General features: G+C 40.5%; 1 protein-coding gene across 1 annotated transcript in view; it reads right to left on the reverse strand.

Annotated features, from left to right (window-relative positions):
• Positions 1-1,795: 1,795 nt before the first annotated feature.
• Positions 1,796-15,437, reverse strand: part of LOC145395879 (sodium channel protein Nach-like) — a 17,620-nt gene continuing 3,978 nt past the window's right edge. Inside the window, exons 5-12 of the mRNA XM_080269402.1 lie at positions 15,419-15,437; positions 14,868-15,025; positions 13,359-13,459; positions 10,693-10,784; positions 7,256-7,414; positions 6,163-6,280; positions 5,651-5,739; positions 1,796-1,983 (exon numbers count right to left, since the gene is read on the reverse strand). The exon at positions 15,419-15,437 is cut by the window's right edge and continues 181 nt beyond it. Coding sequence (XP_080125528.1) covers positions 1,796-1,983; positions 5,651-5,739; positions 6,163-6,280; positions 7,256-7,414; positions 10,693-10,784; positions 13,359-13,459; positions 14,868-15,025; positions 15,419-15,437 — 924 coding nt within the window. The remainder of the gene's footprint in view (positions 1,984-5,650; positions 5,740-6,162; positions 6,281-7,255; positions 7,415-10,692; positions 10,785-13,358; positions 13,460-14,867; positions 15,026-15,418) is intronic.

Here is a 15,437-nt window from a genome sequence, read left to right on the forward strand (position 1 = left end):
CCCACTTATAGGCTATTTTTGTTCTGGCTATGGAACTGTCAGATTATTTTTATTTAGCTACAGGAAAGCCCAGGTGTGAGTGGAATATGGTAGGTAAATAATTAAATAGTAGTGTAGTTCTTTTATAGACTCTATTTATTAATCATGTACAGCAGTCCCTCCAGAATATTCAGTCAGTGTTATGTACAAATTTTAATGGTACTACAGGATACACAGTAATAATATGTTAAATACAGGACAGTTACATAAATACACATATCTTATCCTAGCCTAAGTGTTGCATTGACAAGAAACATGAATACATCTTATTTTAAATGATCCTGAGCCCTTCTTACTCTAACTTGGCCCAAAACTGAATCTTTCGATCTTCAGTGCTGAGCTGTAACAATAGGTTAGCATGAGAATATACCTACTGCAGGTCGCAAATAAATGCTATGGAAATGATGTAGAGCCATAGCATAGTGTTTTTCTGCCATTGAACTGTGTGAAATAGGCAGCAAAATAATGAAAATCTAGGCCAGGTTAATGTAAAAGAACTGTAGTAGTAGTAGCAGCTGCAGGTTCATCTGACATGTATACCCAGTGGACTGCAGGCTGAAGTTGTCATCCTCCTGCAGTCCACCATCATCCCTTCAGTGGATAGGGAGGGATGAAATGATCCTGTAAGCCTCATGTACAGTATTATTCTTGCTTCCCCCACATAATTTGACTAAGCTGAGGAGAATAACGTAGCAGTGAAGGGGTTCATGAAGGCTGTATCTAACCTTTCCAGTTCTAAACATTTATCTTCACTTAAATATGGCAGTATTGGAAGTAACAAGGATAAACAAAAATGGACATTAATATATTTAAACATCATGGTGAAATTTGGTAGCATTATTATACATAGAAAGATAATGAAAACTGCAATAAGCAATCTTTATGTACAATATATATGTATTTGTAACCCAGTCAACCTGTGGACTTCCATTTTTGCTTCTGTTTTATATCCAGATGGTTTTTTTGCCTAGGGTTTTCAAAATGTTAGGATTATAGTCTTCATTAACCCTTTCACTCCAAGGGGGCTCTCCTAAGCTGGATATCATACTGGTAGGATTAACAAGTTTTGGTTCTAAGGAAGTTTTTGTCATCATCATCATCATCATCATCATCTGGACCTCCATTTTGTTGTTCACTTGTATTTCTTGTATTTTATATACAATACTTACATATTTATTTAACGGATTTTATTGGATACATTATGTGAAGCTACAGTAGGTGGTGAAAGTTTTTGACATATCAGATAGAGCCAGAATTCTGGGGGCTTGAATGATGAGTGAATAGAAGCGTGGCCCATTGGATTGGGCGAACTTGGACTGTCTGGACGTTGCTACTTCTCGCTCTGGCACTGGGTGGGAAAGGAGGTCTGGATGATGATGATGATGATATTTTACCCCTTCAGTACAAAGGCATCTTTAATCATTTTTCTATCTGCCTTCAGATAGTTTGATTCAGCATGGGAGGCATGTATCAAAGAAGAAAGATCAGGTATGGGCTTGATTAACCCCTTCACAGATGACACATCCCCAGATGACAGCCCACACAACATAACACATATAGTGGAGCACAGCAGAGCCACACAAGGACACAGACACAACATCAACAGTGTAGGGTTCCTGTGGGACAACCCCTCGGAGACAGTTTCTTACGTGGCATCCGATGGGTCTGCTCAGTCAGATGGACCAGGACTGAGCAAGGAAAAACCTCTTCACAGCACAATGTCTCCCCTAAGCTGAAGACTATATCAACTTCTATATCACCCTTCTCTTGGTGAATTAGGCGAGCTGTGGGGCGTGCTGTGAGGGGTGGTGCGTATGGGAGGTGTGATGATTTTCTTGATATTCCGTATTGACAGCAGCAAAAGCAGGGAAAAGAACACAAATATCTCTATGGCTGTCACCAAGGATGCACCAAGGAAGATTCCTGTGTAGCCTCCCAGAGTGCCTGTAGGAAAAATGGGAAGCAGATTAGATATGACTTGACAAGGTGTATAAAATATTCTGTCACCCGTACCAACAACAGGGCTGTGAACACAAATATCTCAATGGCCGTCACCAAGGATATACCAAGGCAGATCCTCGTACAGCCTCCAAGATTGCCTGTAGGAGGAATGACACGTTGGTTGGACGTGTGATTTGATAAGGTATGCAAAATGTTGGTTATTGCCAGTACCAGAAGCAGGGCTGTGAACTGGGTGGCACAACTGTCTGGCTGTTTAAACATATCTAAACTACTTCCCAATCCCCTGATAGGAGGATGGTAGAACAACTTAAGCATCCATTTCACTGGTATCTTGTTTCAGATGAGCCTAGAGTCACACCAACAACTTACAAGAAGACAGGAATATAAAACACAATTCACCTAACAATATTTGGGCCTCTTTAACTGGCCATGAAACTATCATGGCTCTATCTTAAATGTAGAGCTGTAGCAAAACATTAATGCTAGAATATGGTGGTAGTCACAAAGGTCAGTGAAAAGGTTGCAGAGCCATAGGACTGTCATATTCTGCCACTGAGTTACAGGAAATTACCTTCAAAAAAAGTGAAAATCTCTGCAGTTAAAATACATGAAGTATAAGTTTGCTGCAAGTGACAGCTAACCATGGATTCTGAGCTGAATTTAATTCTTTGCTTATTTTTTGACTGAACAAAATCATTAGGTGTTAACCTTTGTAAAATTATGTTTACCAGTAGCAAAAATGAACGAAAGAAAAGGAAATACTGGAGACTGTTGATTTGTTAGAGTTTCTCGTAGTTAATTATCTTTTGTAATGTTGATTGACTGACTGAATATTTCATGTAAATGTGTAGACTACAAAGAAGGTGCACCCTCCTTCAACAAATACAGTTTTATACAATCGGTGGTTATAAACTCATGGGTGCAGCCACACGCCCTTTAGCAAATACAGTATTAGCAATGGTATGTGCTATAAAATGTAATTGAATTTATAAGATACATTACATACAGGAGTGAGAGGTAGCATCAGAGCAGTACAGAAATACAGCAGAATAGCATGGCAACATTTGCCATTGCCAATTAAAGATATGACATCGCGCCGCCTTATCAGTGGATCGTATCTATTATCCATGCATAATATGGGGTCAGTGAGTGACGGCCAAAACACTCACCAACACGGCATCGCTCTCACCCTCTCGCACACACTCAACTTCACTACTAGTTAGTTATTTGTTCTATACAAGTACTTTGTTGATACACACCACTGTTTTCATAGCCTTGGCTTGAGTGCTGAGAGTATCTATCTATCTGTTGCCAGACGCCATAATCCCATAAGGGGTGGCCATTTGACTTTGAGTTATTTGTTTTATGGGGAGGGGCACTAACCCTCCACCAACCCACTTGTTGACACGTAGGGAGCACGTATGGTTTGGTTATATGGTTACCACCCAGCGTTGTAAATGGTTTCTTGACCTACAGGAAACCATTTGGCTTGTCGCTCAGTGTAAAGCCACCTGTAAAGGAAAGAATAGTAATAATAATTAAGTGACAGGAAAGATGGGAGAAATAGGAAGAGTGGAGGGCAGGCACAGAAAAAGCTGAGACTATAATGTATACGTAAAATGTGTTAACCTAAATAAAAAAAAGTACCAGTCAGACATGTAATAATAATACTGTAATAATGAAAATAATAATTCTTAATAAATAAACCCTTCCTAAACAGCTGCATCGGGTTATGTGGATATGCCAGGGCTAGGGAGGGAGGAAATAATTTAAATCTTTTCAATTTAAACTTTGTCTAAAATCGCCCTTTCGCCACCTTGACTGCTCAGTTGTAACAGTAGATTAGCAATAGCTATGATACTCGTCACAAAGAGGTGCAATGCCATTGAGCTACATGAAATAACATTAAAGAAGAAAATTGGCTGAGTTAATGTGAAAAGTAGTTGGTCTAGTAAAACGTAAGACAATATTATCTGTCGTACTAAATTAGGATTTTTTATTTTTTTGGCAAGTATGACGATGGTGTTTGTAAATCCAAAGTAACAATACGACCATAAACAAATTCATGCTTCGGGAACCATTGGCCCAGCTTTTGGTAATTATGTGCTGTTAATTACAGTTCGTGAAGTATAGCCTTTATACTTCAGTGCAAAATAGTAATATACTCATTTTAAATTTCTAGAATACCTGAGTGGGGGAATAAAGTTGGTGACGCCTTATGTTTAGGAGATGAAATGGAACTTTGCGTACTAATTAGGCCTATGTGTCAGTGTCCTGCCTGCGAGTCGGGGGGATGCACGCTGTTTATTCTTCGAAGATTATCCACTGTAGTGCCGTTATAATCTTGGTTAAAATAGTACGACAGACTTAAAAACAATAGTCCACAGTGCTCCAGGACCAATTTATGTGGTGGTGAACTGTTATAAGGCAGTTATATGTACGAAAAAGAGACATAGGTGCGGCAAGAACGGGTAGAAACTGCGTACGGTAAACAAACTACGACCAGCAAATTATCATCTGTCATAGTGGGTACGATTTTGGTATTCCAGCTGACACCAGACGATTTCATTCAGCTGAGCGTCATTCATAGATGCCTGAGTGTTAATTGTGCTAAAATCAGATACAATCGTGTCCAGGAACAGGATTTAATGTGAAAGCCAGAAGCATCTTAACCAGTAAACAATCTCCGTAGCAGTGAATTATCCGAAAATGCTGCGTTTGGTCGTATTTTTGCTCTTCAGTACTAACTCCAGTTTGGTTTGGAAGTGTTTGATGGATTTATGTGTGAGGATAACAAACAAATAATCTTATGCAAGACTTACGCGCATGAAAGTTTGTAAAAAAAAAAAAAGAAAAAAAAAAAAGGTATCGTAAGAAGAAAAAAGTAAGCTATAGGGTAATGACGCTTGAATCATGAGAATATTTAAAGTCCACGATCAAGGGTGTTCAACGCAGAGGAGAAATTCAATCAGGATTTTGCACATGGAAGATTCGGTAAGTAGCGTTTATAAATGCAATTATGTTTAGATACAAGGCAGCTTCCTGTTATTGTTATTATTATTATTATTATTATTATTATTAAAAATGCCAACCAACCACAGTAAACCATCAGTCCTCTTGGCGGTGACATTGGTAAGCACACGGCCAATTATCTTGAATATTGCCCCAGTATTACTTTTAAATCCCGTCCACACAGTCAGTAGTCAGGTGTGGTGTTGTAATATGATGATGGAGAAGGCGTGGGAAATGATTCTGTAGATGTAATTAACTGTCACCCTGCTTTCTACTTCACTTTACCCTTTTATGGATAGCATGATTCTCTCTCTCTCTCTCTCTCTCTCTCTCTCTCTCTCTCTCTCTCTCGGGATGCTTATTTTAAACGTAATTGGTTAATGATTGCAGTAGTTCCATTGGTTAACTAAAAATGGTAACTATATCGGCTGCTTCATCAGTAGAGTATCTTGAACTGAATTTTTAAAAATAAATGACTATAGATTACAGTATTCCTTTGCTTTGAAGTATGGTAATAGTTGATAGTAAACTTGGCTTCCACGATATAGTTACCCATACAGAGAGAGAGAGAATAGAAAATAAATGAATATCTGGTTTGACGGTTACAATATTCCTTTCCTGTGATTTGAATACTCACTCAAAAAATCCGGTAACGTTTTGCGCCAGAGTTTGATTTCCATGTAGCGAAGATTGGGGTAGTAGGCTGTGACCACTGCAACACCGCTCCTGTTAGCGAAATTAGGGACTGGGATTATTCAGCGTTGAGATTTACTGTGTTTTGGTGTTATGTATGTGTTATATAATTCAAGATGTATAGAGATCCGCCACGTTTGAGTAGGTGGTGTACGGTATGTGTAGGTGGTATTGATATAGGTGGTGGTGGTGGGGTAGATGTAGGTGGTATAGGTGTATTTGGTATAAGGCTAGGTGGTATAGGGATAGACTGGGATTATTAAGCTTTGGGATTTACTGTGTTTTGGTGTTATGTACCGGTATGTGTTATATAATTCAAGAACTAGGGAGGCCTGCCGCGGATGTGTAGGTGGTATCGGTATAGGTGGTATTAGTGTTGATGGGGTAGATGTAGGTGGTATAAGTGTATTTGGTATAGGTGTAGGTGATATGTAGGTGGTATAGGGATAGACTTACTGATTTGGAATGCTGAATTGGACCCCCAGCTCTTTATACACACTTTGCTCTATGGGGAGGTGACTGGCTGTGTAGGTGTAACTCCGACGTTCACACAGCCGACGACACTCCTGTACACCTGGGGAGATACACAGAACATACAGACATTACGGTCCTTAATATTTGATAAAAAGAATTAGGATTGTGTGCTCCTGTGTAATATCTCCATCTATCGACTTGTATCTGTCTGTTTCTTATCAGTCTACTTTATCTGGCCATCTATCTAGACTATTTTCATTCTTAGCACCAAGCAAGGTTGAGGTGTGTGTGTGTGTGTGTGTGTGTGTAATTCACCGGGTCGGTCAGGATCACTTTGATGGTCGTGATCGTCAGCTTTTACCCTCCCGGAAGGGAGCTGAGAGCTCATATAGTCCGATCTAAGGGCAAGGCTGTGACCTTCACACACGCACACACCCGTCCCCTTGCTCGAGGGGGACAGTAACCACCCACTTCGTCAGTAAAACTTTTCGCAACCTGAACGAGGCGCGAACTCCCGTCCACCAGTTGGCAAGCGAGAGCGTTACCACTGCACCACAGCGAGCGGTGTGTGTGTGTGTGTGTGTGTGTGTGCGCTCTCTCTCTCTCTCTCTCTCTCTTACCTATTTGTTCTTATCTAATTTTATCTTTACAGGAGTGAGTCAAGTTCGTATGTCCCGTGTGTGTGTGTGTGTGTGTGTGTGCGCTCTTACCTATTTGTTCTTATCTAATTGTATCTTTACAGGCGTGAGTCAAGTTCGTAGTGTCCCGTGTGTGTGTGTGTGTGTGTGTGTGTGTGTGTGTGTGTGTATGTTTTCTTACCTAATTGTATCTTTACATGAATGAGTCAAGCTCGTACTGTCCCGTGTATTGAACCATTTTTATCATACATATCCTTAAATTTATTAATAGCTTTGGCACACACTGTTTGTGTGTGTGTGTGTGTGTGTGTGTGTGTGTATGAGGGGGGGCATGTGTGATTGATAGGTGTGTGTGTGTGTGTGTGTGTGTGTGTGTGGTGAGTCTGTGTATGCATGCGTGCTAAATAAAACCAACAGCGTAAACACCAACCCCCCACCTTCATGGACGCAGGATTGGACGATATTTTGCTGTGTGTGGTTGATAAGCGTGTTGGATACGTTATCATAGGCGTGGCTGGGGACCGTCATGTTGAGAGCACGGAAGAGCACCCCGTAGCACTGCATTGTCTCCATCGCTGAGCACGGAGCGAGGGTTTCTGTGAAACAGGTATCAGTCTCCTTGGTCACTAGTCAAATCAACCCTCCAATCTAACTTAAAATAGCTGAATGGGGTTAAGGGAGGAATGATTCTCCTTAGTTACTAGTCAAATCAACTCCAGTCTAACAAACTACCTTAACTGAGCTGAATGGGGTTAAAGTAGGAATAAGTCTCCTTGGTTACTAGTCAAATTAAGCCTCCAATCTAACAACTGAACTGAATGGTGTTAAAGGAGGTTTTCAAGGTTAAAGTAGGAATAAGTCTCCTGGTTACTAGTCAAATCAACCCTGCAATCAAAGTAGGAATAAGTCTCCTTGGTTGCTAGTCAGATCAACTTTCCAATCTCTTAACTGAGCTGAATGGGGTTAAGGGAGGTTTTCCAAGTTAAAGTAGGAATGTCTCCTTGGTTACTAGTCAGATCAACCTTCCAATCGACTGAGCTGAAAGGGAGTTAAGGATCTTTTACAGGTCAAAGTAGGAATGAGTCTCCTTGGTTACTAGTCAAATCAGCCCTCTAATCTGACTATACTTCATCATACTCTGACCTTAAATGGTTTAGGAATCTATGTTACGTTAAAGTAGGAATGAGTCTCCTTGGTTACTAGTCAGATTAGCCTAACCACCCAGTCTGCCTACACCTGACCATTAACTGAGCTAAGAGGGGTTAGGGATATTTGCCAGGTTAGAGTAAGTATGAATGAGTCACCTTGGTTACTAGTCAAACTAACGTTTCAGTGGCCATTGACCGAGCTGAAAGCGAGTTAGGGATTTGTGTCAGGTTAAAGTAGGAATGAATCTCCTTGGTTACTAGTCGAAATAAACCTCAGATTTTACGAGTTACTGAGGTGAAAGGGTTAGGAATGTTAGTAGGAATGAGTCTCTTTGGTTACTAGTCAAATCAATCTTCCAATCGACTGAGTTGAAAGGGAGTTAGGCTAAGGATCTATTGCAGGTTAAAGTAGGAGTGAGTCTCCATGGTTCCTAGTCAAAATAAACCTCAAATTTTACCACAATTACTGAGGTGAAATGGCTTAGGAATGTTAGCAGAAGTGTCTCTTGGATTAGGTTACTAGTCAAATAAATCGTCCAATCGACTGAGCTGAAATGGGGTTAGGGATCTTTGCTAGGTTAAAGTAGAAATGAGTCTCCTTGGTTACTAGTCAAAATAAACCTCAAATAAGTCTAAATCAATCTTACTGAGCTGAAAGGAGGTTAGGGATCTTTGCTAGGTTTAAGTAGGAATGAGTCTCCATGGTTACTAGTCAAAATAAACCTCAAACACGACTGCAGAGACACTGCCCACCATCTTTGCCAGGTTAAAGTAGGAATGAGTCTCCTTGGTTACTAGTCAAAATAAACCTCAGATACGACTACAGTTACAAAGACACTGCCCACCATCTCTGCTAGGTTAAAGTAGGAAGAGTCTCCTTGGTTACGAGTCAAAATAAACCTCAAATACGACTACAAACACTGCCCACCATCTTTGCTAGGTTAAAGTAGGAAGAGTCTCCTTGGTTACTAGTCAAAATAAACCTCAAATACGACTACAGACACTGCCCACCATTTTTGCTAGGTTAAAGTAGGAACGAGTCTCCTTGGTTACTAGTCAGAATAAACCTCAAATACGGCTAGTTACAAAGACACTGCCCACCAACTTTTTTTTTTTTTTTTTTATGCGAGGAAGAAGGAACCAAAGGCCATGAGCCCGCAGTAACAGTTCCCTCCAAGAGAAAAACAAAATACAATAGAGAGCCAAATTCAAGATCCGATCATTTTGAGATGCCTGGACACACTGCGTTTGAAAGACTGGAGATCATAGGCAGGAGGAAATACAGACAGAGGGAGACAGTTCCAGAGCTGACCTGTTGCATGAATGAAAGACTGGGAGTAACGGTTAACTCTTGCATTAGAGAGTTGGACAGAAAAGGGATGAGAGTTTGCTGCCAGACGGGTGCTACGCGCCCGTCGTAGAGGTGGAGGAATGCAAGCAGACAGTTCAGAGGAGCAGTGACCATTAAAGTAGCGATAGAAAAGAGATAAAGATGCAACAGTGCGGCGAAGAGACAGAGGTTGAAGGGAGTCAGTAAGAGGAGGAGAGTTAATGAGACGAAAAGCCTTTGACTCCACCCTATTGAGAAGAGCTGTATGTGGGGAGCCTCCCCACACATGAGAGTTGTACTCCACACAGGGGCGGATAAAACCCCTGTATAGAGTCAACAATTGTGCAGGGGTAAAGAAAGAGCGGAGTCGGCTTAGCACACCCAATCTCTTGGAAGCAGATTTTACAAGAGATGTAATATGATCTTTCCAAGATAAGTCCCGAGTAAATGAAACCCCCAGCATGTTCAAGGATGATGCAGGATTAATCTGAATATTATTAAACATTAGTGGGTATACCTGTGGAAGATTTTGTCGGGTTGATAGGTGTAAGAACTGAGTCTTAGAAGCATTAAAGACAACCATATTATTTTTACCCCAGTCAGAGATATGAGCCAAGTCAGACATTAGGTGTGCCATAGCCTCATCCCTTGTTTCTTGAAGTAACTGTTGAGATGGGCGTTGCGGGAACCGAATGGAAAGGTGAAGGGTGGAGTCATCAGCGTATGAGTGGATAGGGTTAGATGTACAGCTTAGAAGATCATTGATGAATAAAAGGAAGAGAGTTGGTGATAGGACAGAGCCCTGAGGAACACCACTGTTGATAGATCTAGGAGAAGAACGATGGCCGTCTACGACAGCAGCTATAGAACGACCAGAAAGGAAGCTAGCGATGAAGGTACAGATAGAAGGATAGAAACCGTAGGAGGGCAGTTTGGAAATTAAAGATTTATGCCAGACTCGATCGAAAGCCTTTGAGATGTCAAGTGCAATGGCAAAGCTTTCGCCAAAGTCCCGAAAGGAGGATGACCAGGAGTCTGAAAGGTAGGTGAGAAGATCGCCAGTGGAGCGTCCCTGACGGAACCCATACTGACGATCGGAAAGAAGGTTGTGATAGGAAAGATGCCTTAAAATTTTTTTATTAAGAATTGACTCGAAAACTTTTGAAATACAGGACGTTAAAGCAATTGGACGATAGTTGGAGGGTTGGGAGTGGTCACCCTTCTTTGGGACTGGCTGAATGAGAGCAAACTTCCAGCAAGAAGGAAAGGTACAAGTTGACAGACAAAGGCGAAATAGTTTGCCTAGGCAGGGTGTAAGCACAGAAGGTTAAAGTAGGAGTTTCTTTGGTTGCTAGTCAAAATAAACCTCAAACACGACTACAAAGACACTGCCCACCATCGTCATTATCCAGGGCGTAACTCGTGCAATTGCAAATCCTGTTGAAACAAAGCCGCATCACCCCGAGGTCACAGTTCACCTCCGTCCTGCAAAAAGAATAAAAAAATCAGAAAGTTGACCTCCGTCCTGCGAAAAGAAAAAAAAAATCGGGGAAAAAATAAGAAAATATCGTTAGTAAATCGTGTCGTAATTCTGCGTCTCTCTCTCTCTCTCTCTCTCTCTCTCTCTCTCTCTCTCTCTCTCTCTCTGTAGCTTTTTAATATTCACTTGTATTTTTTTCACTGATTCACTTTGGTGGTTCGTTGCTCTCTCGTGACACACACCACAAAGCCAGCCAGGAGACAGGACGTGTGTGCAAGGCAATCCCTAGGTCCTATCCTCCCCACTTACTATTTTTTAACCAGCCCATACCCCACTGACAGGGCTAATGTATGGCCCGGCCTGCAATAAAGTTGCAGGAAATCTTTGAACGAACGAACGAACGTTGCTCTCTCTCTCTCTCTCTCTCTCTCTCTCTCTCTCTCTCTCTCTCGTTACCTTTTCATTCATTATTCGCTTATATTTTTTTCACTGATTCACTTTCTCACCCCCTCCTCTCTCTCTCTCTCTCTCTCTCTCTCTCTCTCTCTCTCTCTCTCTCTCTCCCCTTTGAGGAATTAGTCACAGCTATCGACCTGCTCCCGGGAAAAATGCACGTAACCACACAATTTGCCAGCCACCAATATTGCCGGTACTCTGCGCTAGAAATTCACCTCTTTCATACATACGCGGAAGCACATTAGGAAAATAGCTAATACTTCTCAGTGGGTGTGTCTCACTCTTTTGTTTTGGCAGAAATTACTCTCTGGAATGTGGCTGTCTGGTATCTTGTTTTTGTTTTTCCTTAATTGTCTGGAATTTGGCTCTCTTAGGCTATCTTGTTTTTGTTTTTTCTTAACTGTGGAATATGGCTTTCTGTTATCTTGTTTTTGCTTTTCCCTAACTCTGGACTTTGGCTTTTATCTTGTTTTTCTTTTTCTGTTTTTTATTGTTTGGAATTTGGGTCTGTCATCTTGTTTTTGTTTTTTCTTAACTCTCAGGACTTTGGTGCTTTGTTATCTTGTTTTTGTTTTTACTTAACTGTCTGGACTCTGGCTCTCTGTTGTCTTGTTTTTGTTTTTCTTTACTGCCTGGAATTTGGCTCTGTTCTCTTGTTTTTGTTTTTTCATAACGAATTTGGCTTTCTGTTATGTTTTTTTTTCTTACCGTCTGGAATTAGGCTCTCTCTTGTCTTGTCTTTGTTTTTTCTTAACTCTCTGGACTTTGGCTCTCTGTTTTGTTTTTGTTTTTTCTTACCTTTGGAAAAACGCTCTGTTGACTTGTTTTTGTCTTAACTCTGGACTTTGGCTCACTGTTATCTTGTTTTTTTTTCCCTTAATTATCTGGAATTTGGCTCTGTTATCGTGTTTTTGTTTTTTCTTAAGTAGGTTCTGTTATCTTGTTTTTGTTTTTCTTAACTGTGGAATTTGGCTCTGTTATCTTGTTTTTGTTTTTTCTTGGAGGGAACAGTTTGCGGGCACCTGGCCATTGATTCCTTCCTTGCATTAAAAAAAAATCTAACAAGGTGAAATTTATCTAATCCATGCAAAATAAACAAAATAAACACTGAATTTACTATAGAATTTTAATTGCGAAAGCTCTTGTTAGCTAGACTAAGATGAAACTGTATTGTGGTGTTTGATAAGACAACATAGCTACTGATATTCATTTGTTTTCTACTCCACGTTGATAGCAAGAAGCGCTGCAAACCCTGACACACATATGCTGTAGTAAACTGTAGTAGGGGTGAATGAGGTGGATGGTGGGGAGAGGGAAGGGGAGACCGAGGATGAGATGGAGGGATGAAGTGGAGATGTAGATATATTAGAAGGGTGTAAAGGGGATGGAAAGTGGGAGGCTAACTAGGAGTGTATGTGCGTGAGGTAGAAGGGGGAGAGAGAGGGATAGACCGAAGATGAGATGGAGGGATGGAGTGCCGAGGAAGCCTATATGAAAGAGGAGGGTTTAAGTTGGGGGGATGGAGAGAGGCTAACTTGAAGAGTGTATGTGAGGTGAATGGTGGGGGAGGGGGGAGAGGAGACCGAGGATGAGATAGAGGGTTGGAGAGATATATGAGGGAGGCAGGGTATAAGTCGGAGAGAGGGCAGCGATATGGTAGGGGACAGGGCGACATGGAGGCGATTTGTTTGTGGCCACCCCTTACGGGATTAAGGCGTCTGGTTATAGATAGACAGGTAGATAGATAGACAGGCAGATAGATAGATATACATAGAAAGATAGATAGTTAGACAGATAGATATACAGATAGACAGACATATAGAAAGATAGATAGATAAACAGACAGACATATAGAAAAATAGATAGACAATTAGACAGATAAAAAGATAGACAAGCAGACAGACATATATAGAAAGATAGATAGATAAACAGACAGACATATAGAAAAATAGATAGACAATTAGACAGATAAAAAGATAGACAAGCAGACAGACATATATAGAAAGATAGACAGATAGACAATTAGATAGACAAACAGACACACATAGAAAGATAGACAATTAGACAGTTAGACAGACAAACACAAATACAGAGACACAGTAATTCTACTTTATATATACTGTTACCTGAAGAAGCCGTCCCTATCCTTGTCATAGCTCACTTCGTCGCCTTTCACACACGGCTTCTCATTCCAGTCTAGGAAAGTCTTGATACCTTTGTCTTTTACCTGGGGAAAAAAGAAAGAAAAAGAAGTGAGCTTATTTCTCTATTGTTTTGATCAGTACCTCTGTTTTCTCTTCTTTCGTATTCTCTTCTCCCTCGTTTTCTTTTCTCTCTCTCTCTCTCTCTCTCTCTCTCTCTCTCTGTCATACACACACAAAGATAGGAGAAAGAATTGTTATATGTACTGGTCAGCTTCGTTTAGTTCTCTCTCTCTCTCTCTCTCTCTCTCTCACACACACACACACACACACACACACACACACACACACACACACACACACACACACACACACAAAGGAAGGAGAAAGAAATGTTGTGTGTACGGTACTGGTTAGTTTCGTTTAGTCTCTCTCTCTCTCTCTCTCTCTCTCTCTCTCTCTCTCTCTCTCTCTCACACACACACACACACACACACACACACACACACACACACACACACACACACACACGCAAGCACATCACGAAGCGTAAAGACACATAATTAAATGAACCCCCCCCCTCAAAAAAAAAGGTATAGACTGGGAGGGTTGCGTGACGAGGTAGGAGAGAGAGAGAGAGAGAGAGAGAGAGAGAGAGAGAGAGAGAGAGAGAGAGATCTAATTCCTAAAAGTGTAAAAGCAGAGCGTAGTCAGACAGATAGATAGATAGATTGATAGATAGATTGATAGATACGAACCACACTAACGCTGATACAAGCAGTTAGTAGGATCATGCCTTATAGATAGATAGATAGAAAGATAGATTGATAGATAGATAGTTAAATAGATAGATAGATAGATGGATAGATAGACATAGATATACGTACGACACAAAAAATAAACAGTTCTAAATAGGTGGTAAATGAACATGCTTAGATAGATACTTAGACAAATGCCAAGGGATAGACACCGATAGATAGATAAATAGATAGATGTACCACACTAAAGGAGGTATTAAGTCATATACACAGCAGGGAGAACATACCCTGATAGATAGATAGGTAGGTAGGTAGATAGATAAATAGATAGATACAAAATAGATATACGGTACTTACGATACAGCAGGGAGAAGTAACATACCCTGATAGATAGATAGACAGGTAGGTAGATAGATAGATAGATAGATAGCCAGATAGATAAAAATAGATATACTCACGATACTCAGAGGTATGAACAGTGGTATACTGTACATAGCAAGAAGTAGCATGCCCTGATAGATAGATAGATAGATAGATACGGTAGATAGATAGACAGATAGATACACAGCCAGATAGATACAATATAGATATACTCACGATGCTAAGAGACGTATCAACAGTCGTGTACACTGCAGGGAGTAACACCAAACCCTGAGCTAGCGCGGATGAACTTGGATGTGTTAGATAGATAAATAGATAGATACACAGGCAGATAGATAAAGATAGATATACTCACGATGCTAAGAGACGTATCAACAGTCGTATACACTGCAGGGAGTAACACCAAACCCTGAGCTAGCACGGATGAACTTGGATGTGTTAGGTTGTTAGTGAGGCTCAATTGAACCCCCAGTTTGACCATCTGAGAGAGGTCTAAGAGGTTGCCGTCGAGTTCTGTTGAAATTTAAGTGAAATCAGTTTTATTTGGCTATGTTTTTATCATTTTGTTATTCTGTTATTGTTATTTGGTGGCGTTGTTGGTGTTATTAGTGTTATTATTATAATTATTATTATTATTATTAGTAGTAGTAGTAGTAGTGGTAGTAGTAGTAGTAGTATCATTAGTCTCACCATCATCATCATCATCATCATCATCATCATATTATTATTATTATTATTATTATTATTATTATTATTATTATTATCATCATCATCATCATCATCATCATCATCTTCGCCACCACCATCATTATAGCCTATATCATCATCGTCATCATCATCGACTCTCTCTCTCTCTCTCTCTCTCTCTCTCAAGCAAAAATAAACACCCACCCCCATTTTCTATACCTGGGAAATCTTGGTAGGG

This window comes from Coenobita brevimanus, chromosome 33 (genome assembly GCF_032717465.1).
Source record: "Coenobita brevimanus isolate Jiangsu-jjx chromosome 33, ASM3271746v2, whole genome shotgun sequence".
Classification (NCBI taxonomy): domain Eukaryota; kingdom Metazoa; phylum Arthropoda; class Malacostraca; order Decapoda; family Coenobitidae; genus Coenobita; species Coenobita brevimanus.